This window comes from Egretta garzetta, unplaced genomic scaffold (assembly GCF_000687185.1).
Source record: "Egretta garzetta isolate BGI_Z169 unplaced genomic scaffold, ASM68718v1 scaffold60, whole genome shotgun sequence".
In the NCBI taxonomy this organism is placed as follows: Eukaryota; Metazoa; Chordata; class Aves; order Pelecaniformes; family Ardeidae; genus Egretta; species Egretta garzetta.
Genome location: NW_009258269.1, coordinates 2,335,916 through 2,345,843, shown reverse-complemented (window position 1 = coordinate 2,345,843; position 9,928 = coordinate 2,335,916). Strand labels below are relative to the sequence as shown.

The 9,928-nt window shown below is 46.7% G+C and overlaps 1 protein-coding gene across 1 annotated transcript in view; it reads left to right on the top strand.

Moving 5' to 3' along the window:
- The window catches only part of ECSCR (endothelial cell surface expressed chemotaxis and apoptosis regulator), a 28,176-nt gene extending 18,254 nt beyond the window's left edge, over positions 1 to 9,922 (top strand). The window contains exons 3-10 of the mRNA XM_035889109.1: positions 445 to 495; positions 2,797 to 2,910; positions 3,393 to 3,440; positions 5,352 to 5,399; positions 5,979 to 6,077; positions 7,344 to 7,442; positions 8,059 to 8,095; positions 9,468 to 9,922. Coding sequence (XP_035745002.1) covers positions 445 to 495; positions 2,797 to 2,910; positions 3,393 to 3,440; positions 5,352 to 5,399; positions 5,979 to 6,077; positions 7,344 to 7,442; positions 8,059 to 8,095; positions 9,468 to 9,636 — 665 coding nt within the window. The 3' untranslated portion in view covers positions 9,637 to 9,922. The remainder of the gene's footprint in view (positions 1 to 444; positions 496 to 2,796; positions 2,911 to 3,392; positions 3,441 to 5,351; positions 5,400 to 5,978; positions 6,078 to 7,343; positions 7,443 to 8,058; positions 8,096 to 9,467) is intronic.
- Positions 9,923 to 9,928: the final 6 nt, after the last annotated feature.

The following is a 9,928-nucleotide window of genomic DNA, read 5'->3' as shown; positions in this document are numbered from 1 at the left end:
CCTCTGTCACCCACCTCTGCCTGCCCCATTTATCATCATTCACCCCCAGACCTCCAGGGGCTGTGGAGGGCACTGCACCCCAGAGGATGACCTTGCCTGGCTCCCCTTTTTCTGGTCTCTGCCCCCAACCTTGCCTGGAAGAAAGCAATGCTATGTTTCAGGGAGCTTAGAGAAAGCAAAGGGACCCTGCCTTGTCTTGGCTCTCAGTTCCTCCCCGGCTGTTTCCTAGCAGTTCCTCCAGAGATCCTCAGAGCCAAGCCCCCCATACCCACACCAGTGACCAACTCCCTCCTTAGCACCTCTTGCCCCCATCACCCCTTTCAGCTCTTACCAGCTTTAATGGCCCCCTTCTGGCCCATCCTTCAACCCTCCCCACAAGGGATCCCACCAACAAGGAGCGCATGTAGGAGACGTCACCTCCGTATCTCTCTGCTTGTGTTACAGGTCAACCCCAGTCAACAACACACAGCCCTGAAGTAAAGAACCATACCTCAGGTAACGCTCATCTGGAGACCTAAACCTGCAGCTTGGGGGCATCCTGGCTTGTAACTGGTCTGACCTTCAGTCCAGCTGGGCCATCCAGCAAAAAATGGGGATGCACAGTGGCCAGTTAGATGGGAACTGTGGTGGGGAAGAAGGAAATTTTGTGGTGTAAGGGCTTCTGATCCAGCCACTTCACCCCAGAGGGATCAAGGCACAGGTGTGAGCAAGAACATGGAAAAACAAAAATCACTCAGTTCAAAAGGGAGAAGCAGGGCCACAACAGGAGAAGCCTGGGTCACAACCCAGGGAAAGCTTTGTCTCTTGTGTGCGCAAAGGATGCGACCACCCAGAGCCCAGGCAAGGAGCCAGGCTGTGCGGTGCCCGTGTTGCCACATCCTCCTAGCTGGCATCACCTGCTTTGCTTAGCAGCTCCTCCACGCGAGGACCATCGGTGCGTGCAGTCCATGCAAACACGGTGCCTCGCACACCAGCTCCAGCCTCAGCTCCTGGTGTCGTGACAGAAGTAACAGCAATGACATCAGTGTTGTAAGAGCTCCCCTGCATTACATTTACTGCTCAATGCTGCTCTCTTGACAAGCCTGACCCCAAGAGAATGTTAACATATGGAAATATTTACTTATAGAATAAGAAGATGGCTCAACTCTCAGATAAGCATGGAAACCTATACCAGAAACAACATAAAGATGTACATATATGTTTGCTGCTCGAAATCTCTCACATGGGAGCAAAAATCTGGATGGGTCTGGGTCCAGTCGCCTACGACTTCAGACGTCCATTTCATATAATCATTTCCATAAATTTACCAAAAAGGCCATAAACTCCACCTTAAAATGGTTTAGGTACTTTTGTACTTGCTTTCTGTATCAGATGGCTGTTACAGCCGCATATAACTCTGACAACTGAAAACTGTCTTCTGAATTTAGTGGACAAGCCTGACCCCATTTTTTTTTTTTTTTTTAACTAAAAACTTCCAGTGGTTTGCATACCCTCAGCACCTCCCGTACAACAGGTCAACATGTTCCCCATTTCTTCAAGAGGAAAAGGGAAGCATGAAGAGGCTTGTTCCAAACTGTACAATGTTTGTGTCAGCAGAGGGACTGAATGCTGCCTTAGCTCTCATTCAGTTATTCATGTTGGGGGTTTTGCTTTGTTATCTACCTTCAAGGAGACAGCAATCACTCGTGACGACAAAAAAAAATATTTAAAAGCCATATGAGCCCCTGAGGAGTTCCCTTAATTTATTCTCTTTTTTTCTCTTCTCTTCTGCTGAAACCAGCTTCAGGATGCTACCATGCGTACATGGCCACACAGAAGCCCTGGAAGTGGGCATAGGGAGGTGTTAGCAGAAAGTTAGATGTTTTGGTCTGAAAATACACAAAACCAAACACACAAGAAGGGATGTCTCCAACTCCAGATCCATATCTGTTAGCCCCCTTGGATCCCTGGAGACAGATCTCTTCCTGGTATGATTGGGGGGGAACGCAGAATCTTTCTAAGCATGGCTACCCCTCCAAAGGGACCCAAAAAATATAAAGGAAAAAGATGTCAAAAAGATCTCGGATTATGCTGCCATGCCTTGCAGAAAAAATAAACTTATCCCTAAATCAAATATTTTGGTGAAGCATTTGGATAAAATGGAAAAAAAAAAAAACCCTTAAAACCATGACTCTTTTCTCAATTTTATTGGAAAGCCAGGAGAAGTCTGGACAAAGAACTTGCCTATAAATTCCAAGCTAGTGATCCACTCTTCCTTGCAGAAGGAAGCTTCTTCCCCCCACATCTTGCTCTGGATCAGGTTCTTGCTATGCAGCTTTTGAGTAGCAGGTTGAAGAAGGTGACAGAGCCTGCAAACCACTGCAAGAACTGAATTGTTTGCACTTAGAGACACTCAGTGAAATGAAACATAAACGTTTGCATCTCAGATAACAAGCAAACACACCCATGGGGGCCGGCAGCTCTAGCCAGTGAAAGTGTCCAGTGAAAAAAAAAAAAAAAAACCTTCAAAGTTGGGAAAAAAGTGGTGGCAAACCCCAGACTTTCTCCATGAGTCTCCTGAGCTCTGCCAGCTCAGCACCTCCATAGAGTAAAAAAAGCAAAAGCTAAAGCCAAAGCATAAGAGCTCCCTGACTCTGAGCAGGACAAAGACTATTTCCTTGTCTACTCATGCCTGTACTTTCCCTAGCAGATTATCCATAACTCCCAAAGAGTCTGAGGACTCTCTGCAATAGCCATGCCCTCCTCCAAGCTGTTTCTGACAGAACTCCTTTAAGTAACACCATGCTTCCTCTACAGAGCCTGCAGTAAAAGCAACACCACCAACCAACTTGAATCTCACCTCTGCAGGTCAAGCTACTACAGCCAAATCCTCTTCCGTCGCTACAACACTGCTAGCGTTGACTGCGCAAGGTAAATATGGAAAACTTCAATTTTTGCTCAGGCACGACCTGTTTATGCATCCCTTCTTGTCCAAGCAAAACTGGGGGCCTCAGAAAGACTGGGCTAGTCCACACCATGCTACTTACTCAGTCGCAGCAACTTTTGAATCTCTCCGAGTCTTTGCTAAAAGAGCAGCTCATTCCAGCTCTGCAAAAGCACAGGGCTAAACACAGCCATGACCGAGATGTGGCAACCACACAGCAAGCCCATAGCAGAAAAGCCAGATCACGCTTTACCAAGTAATGCTACAGGCACCCCAGCAGACCTCTCCCAACTCACCTCTCCTGTACGCTCTCTAAATTGACTGCACAGCTCACTAGCTGCACATCTTGACATTTATTTGCAGGGAAAGTCTCATGCAAAGTTTTTTACCCCATGGAAACCCAAGAGCATAGCACAATCAGTAGCAGCTTCAAGAGTTAAATCTCCTTTCCCATGTTTTCTTTATCCAGATGAGAAGTCTAATGGAAGCAGAAGCACAGCAGCTTCACCACCACAAGGTACTTGTCCTTTTAGAAGTTTTGATAATTTCATGGCAATTGGCTTACTTGGTTCACATGGCGCAAATTATCTAAGCACTAGTCTTTATCTTGGGGCTGAGCCATCAGTGACACCCAAAATCATGTCTGGTATCCTTACAAGCAGTGGTAAAACACAAGACCAAATGCACTCAGCATCATCTGCCTGGGATGAACTTGAACAGCTGAAAGACTGATCTGTGTTTAGGAAAAGGGAGCCCTTTTAACAGCCTTTCAAAAAAAAAAAAAAATCATTTTGCTTTTGACGGTTTCCTTAACCCACCCTGTAGGCAAAAATTAGAGAATTCAGTAATAGTTCTCTCAGAATAAGGGCAGAATCCAAGTGAGTGGGAAGGCTGAAATCTGACAACTGAGCCAATTCCCCATTAAAGATTCAGTCTCAAAAATCTGCAACAGTCAAGACAAAAACTGCTCTGCCTCTCCAAGCACCTCTCAGATCTTCTCTAATGCAAGCAAGGTTAAAAACCCGTGGTCAGCTCTGCCTGCACAGATGTCCAACCAGCAGGCCTGTGCCCAGCTAAGCCAAGAGCCCTTTGCATCAGAGCAGATTGCTATTAATTATAACCCTGCTTTACAGCTGAAAAGCTCCATACATCTTTGACTATAGAAATGTTGCTGATCCTTCCAAAAGCAAGGTCTCCTGTGTGTGAGACCCAGCATTTCCCAGGGATGGGGTATCCACGCCAGGCTCAGCAAACCACAGCTTCTGCCCACCCCCCGTGGCTAGAAGAACAATTTCAGAATGAAACACAGGGTTTGATAGCTGGTGAAAAAATTGTACAGCAGTAGTCCCTGCTTCTGAGGACTGTTCTGCTCCATGTGGTTTCTGCACCAGTTACATTTGTTATTTCATACCTTTTCCCCTTTTCATGCTGTTTCCCCTTTTTCTTCTGACTTTTGGCAAAATTACATTCCGAAACAGCAATGTTTTCTGCAAGACAGGAACCCCAGTTTCAGCTGTGCACCCTGTGTTCCACTGCAGAGTGCCAGGAGCTGTTTCCCACTTCTTCAAGCAGAACATACTTTTGGCCAATGCCACCATTGGGAAGGCGGGGATGGGAAAGAAAGAAAGATCTTACTTGACCTACAGACGATCTTCTGCAGCTTTGAAGTACCATTTTCAGTCTCCTGACAGGGCTGTAGCTGTTCGTTAATGTTAATGCAGATAATCTGGCTATTCAACACATATCCAGGAGGCAGCAAGGGATTTTTTTTTCTCTGTACAAGTGAAACACACGGGCTACCCTTAAACTTGCTTGCACAGGCATTGGAAGCAGATGTCACAAACCAAACAGCTTCACGTAAGCCAGTTTATCCCACTGAGAACTGGAGGCCTTGCTTGAACAAACCTCTACGCTGCCACAGCTAGACTACATATGGTGTACAAGTTAGCCCAACTCAAACTAGCTTAATTACTTCTAGATAACCCAGGACAGCATAGCGAATAATTCCAAGGACAAAGACAAGCTGAACAGTCAATCCACACCCACAATCTGCAGAATTTCTTCCCTTAAGCAGATTTTTATTTTAAAGTCTCAAGGTTTATGAGCAACAGCAAATCTATAACCTTCCCAGTTCACTCATCCAGTATCCATTGCTGTATCTGCCCAAAAACTGCATCTGGGACTGCAGAACCTGAACAGTTTATACACGGGTATTTGCATTTTGGTTCCCTGAGTTTCTATTTGGACATGGAAAATAGTACAAGGTATGTTTGGTGGGAAGGTTTTAGCCCAGTACAAATTCCATGTTTTCCCAGATACCTCCAGCATTACTGTGAATCCATTCTCCTCTCCAGCATGCCCACTCATTCTTTTGGTTATTTGATGACACTCAAGGACAACACTCACATTCTGCTTTTCCTCTATGCAGGTCAAGAGCCCAAGAGAAGTGAGAGTACCACAACACCAGCAACTCAAGGTGCTTTCCCCTTTCTCTCCTGGAGGGATGAATACTGCTGGATATTTTATAGCCCTTTTCATAGCCAGCAGCAAGGCTACTGCTGTCTTTCAGGCAGTATGGTGAACCTGATGGATGCTGGCCATCCCATCTGGCCCTTGAAAAGCCTGCAAAGCTCCACAGAAGCAGCACTTTGGGGCAACCTGTTGAGCCTGGGAACAGTGGTTGTGAGTCACAGACGGAAAAGTGCCACTATGGCAAAAGGTTGTAAGAGGAGGAAGGCAGGACAAGCCTCCCCCCACAGACACACTGCCAGAGAAGTCCTTCACCCGTCACGCTCAGCTTCATCACTAGGGCCCCAGCAGAAAACCCTGCGGGTGTTCTCAGATTGTCGATAAAAGGGGCCACGCCAAGGCAGTCCGATTCCCACCTAGGTCTTGGTCACTTCACTGTTAACCTTGATGGGGCTGGCCAGGATCCAACCTTAATCTCTTCAATAAAGTGCAAGTGCGAGTTAGGTCCTCTAGCACTGCTAGGAATCCTCTTCCCAACCTTGGAAGAAAGACTTTTACATAAAGCTACCTTTTTCCCCTCTTGTAGGCACTTCAAAGCCAGTTACCCCAACACTGATGTCCTCTGGCTACTTGCCTGTGCCCACTCCGACAGACGATAAATCACCGCTGACGGTGGCAGCTTTTGGTAAGGTCTTGTGCAACCTGGAGAGAGGATGGGGGTCTGTTTCGCCAGGCCACGCTGTTTTGGACACCCAGCTTCAAAGATGCTCCACAGTTTTCTTCTTCAGCATGCCTGATCCTGGAGTTTTCAGAGTGCAAGGGAAAACCCTCGAGAAAAAGACCTGTCATGAGCAGGCAATAAAGCACCTAATAAATACTCCCAGCCATGCCCAGTACACAAGGGACAATTTGAAAGCCCATCATGGTTATACCTGAGCTTAGTGTCTTGCTCCTAGCCACCAGTGTTTGCCCCAGCTCCACGTTGGGACAAGGCCCAGGCACAAATGATCCCATGCTATGCCTTAGTTTGCCCAATAGGGTCTAAAATAAATACGCTACCCCACCTGGAAGCTTAGCCAATTTTTTTTTCCCTGCAAACCAGTTGGGACTGCTTTCCCACCCTGCCTTACGGCCTTCCCCTGTACAGCTGCACCCTGCTTGCCAGGAAGCAGCCAAGTCCTCCGCATCCTTCAGACTGTGGAAGGATGGAGCAAGAGATGCCATACCTTAACCCGACAATAGATTTGAAGGTAGGCATGGTGCAGATTTAAGATACCCACTCTGTCTTGGGCTATACCGTCCCGCTCCTCCATGAAGGCAAGTGAAAACCCCAATTTGCTCATTTCTATCACGCCATAGGAAAAAGTGTTATTTCAGAAAGATTTTTAAAAGTCAAGTGTTAACTTTATAAGTATAATATGCTTATATCCTCCAAGGGAAGCCACGAGAAGTCCTGAAGCAGTCATAAGAGGACAAGATTCCCGTGCAAAGAATAGTTTTAATTGTCGAGGCCAGATGTATGAATCACACCTGCAGTTGGCCACCGGTTTATGAGACAGATAACATCACTCACAGTCTTTAGCTTGTCTCTCCCTGTTACATTACTTATTTACCTGACTTTATACACCTTTAGAATAAGCTTTACCAACTACAGTAGGGACATACTGACTTCAATCAATCCCCAGTGTCATCAGCTGACTTTTACCCTCCTGGCACTGCCTTACCACTTAAGTGTTCATCAGAACCCTTTGAGGCTAAAACACAAGAGGATAAAGGCATTTGCTCTAGTGACTACTTACTTCTCTGCCTATTACGTACTGTGCTCATTTTAATGAAAGTATTGATTTCCTACCCAAGTTTTGATGTCAGTCAAAGTCTCTCTGCTAATCTGGAAGCCGAGGACAGGCACGTTGGAATATCAATCGCAGACAGTTCTTTCCTCCATCCCCAGGTGTCATCAGCTTCATAGTTATCCTGATAGTGGTTGTGATCATTCTGGTCAGCGTGGTCAGCCTGAGGTTCAAGTGTAACCGCTCAAAGGACTCAGAAGGTATTTGCCTGGGGCAATCTGTCTCTCCCTAATCAAAAAGTCATCAGTTGCTACATGGATCTGGCAATTCCTAAAAGATGCTTTTAAAAAGCTTACATGGTAGGGAGGTTTTGAAGCCAAAGGAACACAGATTCAGCAGTTAGGGATGTCGGGTGACCACCTCTTTAGAGGCCTAGCCCAGACCCATCTGCGCAAGGGAACAGTCTCAAATTTGCTGCAGTTAGATATGTGGATTCCCAGAGGCAGGCAGCTCTTCCAGCAAAAGTCACGGACTCTGACACTCCTTTTCCCTAGGAATCCCATTTCCCACCAAGCAGTGCCCACTAGAGGGCAAGGCTGCTCTACAGCAAGACAGTGACTGCCAAGAGACCAAAGGATGCCAGCAACTAAGCAGGCAGCCAAGTATTCAGTCCAGCCTGTACATCACATTAGTTGAAGAATTTTCTCTAATCCACTCTCAAGTATGGGGATATTAGAGACACTATGGTGTCTCTAATCTCATTTGCATTTCATTTATAACCCCATACAACGTAATTCTGAATATAGCAGAGTTATTTTATTGCTTGGCTGTGATGTTTTCACACTTGTACATCACTAACTGCTGTTCTCCCTCCAGACAAACAGAAACCGGGGTCCTCCATGGTATCAGAGAGGTAAGGCTGCTCACGCTACTCACATCCTATTGAAAATGCCTATTTTATTCCAGAACTGATTTTAGCAAGGAAAAGAGGCTGCTTTGGTTGTTTTGGGTGGAAGGAAGCATTTCAAGACATGTTTGAGACAGGTAAAAAACCAAAATGAGCACTGATAGCACTTCATCCTCTTCCTGATGGAGTCAAAGGTAGGAGCTCAATATTTAGGAGCCCCATTTCAAAGCTGCACAGGTATCTGTGAAGACTCCTCACCGGCCAAAAGCACTTTGCTTGTCTGTCTTTGCCAAGATACTGACTTGAGGTCTAAACCTGGGTTTCTGGATCTCAAAGACCCTCAGTGAGATGAGATTAGTCCCCAGAAATATCTCCCAAGATGCCTGTTACTGTTATCCAGCCAGAGCAGGATAAGGGGGCCCCAATCCAGAAACCTTTGGAATAGAAGCACCAAGCAGAGGATGGTCCATCAGAATCCCACGGTCCATCACTGCTACCCACGACGAGAGGCTGCACGTGAGAAAGCAGCAGGCAACAAGAGCTGGAAGGGACCAAAACGCTTTGCTCCTACTTTTCCACCTGATAGCTGCCTACCGAAGTAATAAACCTTGCTTTGGAGCTTTGGAAAGAGGCAAGGGAGGCTGCAGGGAGCAAAGTCCCTAAGTATTCACCTGCCAAATTTGCATCAACATCAATGGTTCACAAATACCCTTAATGGTCCTGGTCTAAGTGATCTGCAGCCACTGAGGCAGGACTTATCAGAGCAGAGGACTGTGCCCCCGAGGCACCAAAGTCACACGGTCTCCACTGGCACTAAATGCACATCCCAGCCCTCTGGGTAGGGAGAAAGGGGAATTCCACCTTCCTAACACTTGTAACTCTCACTCCCAAGAGCGATGTTGTCAATGCACAAGCAGCAGCATCAGATGTAAAAATATCCAGGGTTCCCTTTGTATGACAAGTAAGGGCATAGGACAGAGGGTCACAGTAATACTTCCTTTTGTTCCAGCTCCGGCTGCAGGGCTAGAAGGTAATTCGGTCACTGAGAACCAGATCCAATCTGCTCATCAGTTGCACCTACAAGCGGTGACACAGGTGACAATGGTGCTTTCTGTCAGGCAAACCAGCACCACATCCAAATTTGAATGCACTGCTTGTTTCTCCAGAGATCTCCCAACCTGTGTTCAGATGGGGGATGGGGACTTTGGCACTAAGGATGTGCCTGAATCGGGACAGCAGCTCAATGGGCAGCGTAAGTCAGCCCTGGTCCCGTGTGCCAGCCAGCCCCAGCCTTGTCAAGCTTGCTTCCAGCTGCACACAAAGAGACTCCCTTCTCTCATTTTCCAGAGCGGTTAATCCTGCCTTCTCTTCCTGACAGCTGCTCAGCAGGCACAAGCCAGAACAGCATCACTCTGATCTCCATGAAGAACATCAACATGAACAACAGCATGAGTTACCCACCATCAGAAAAGGTTTCCCTTTTAAGCCTCACTTTTTTAGAGTTAGCTGGGGATTATTTATCTTGCTGGATAAGACCATGCCTTTGAGTTATCTCTTTGCTATCAAATTCCTTCAGAAAGATAATAAAAACCAGCTGCCATGAAACTCCTAAAGGTCCAGAGTGGTTGCAGTGAGCCTGGTGAAACGTTTAGATGCCCATGTCGGGTTTACCCAAGCTGCCTGACCTCAAGGCTCAAGGCACCATGCATACCTCACATGTGTAGGTGCCATCACCTAGGGCCACCCATCAGACCTACAGTGGTTTGTCATTAAATGAAGAGGTAAATAAGCTAGACTTTGTGAGGTGAAGGTCTCGCCCTCTAGTCCAAGCTTACCGCA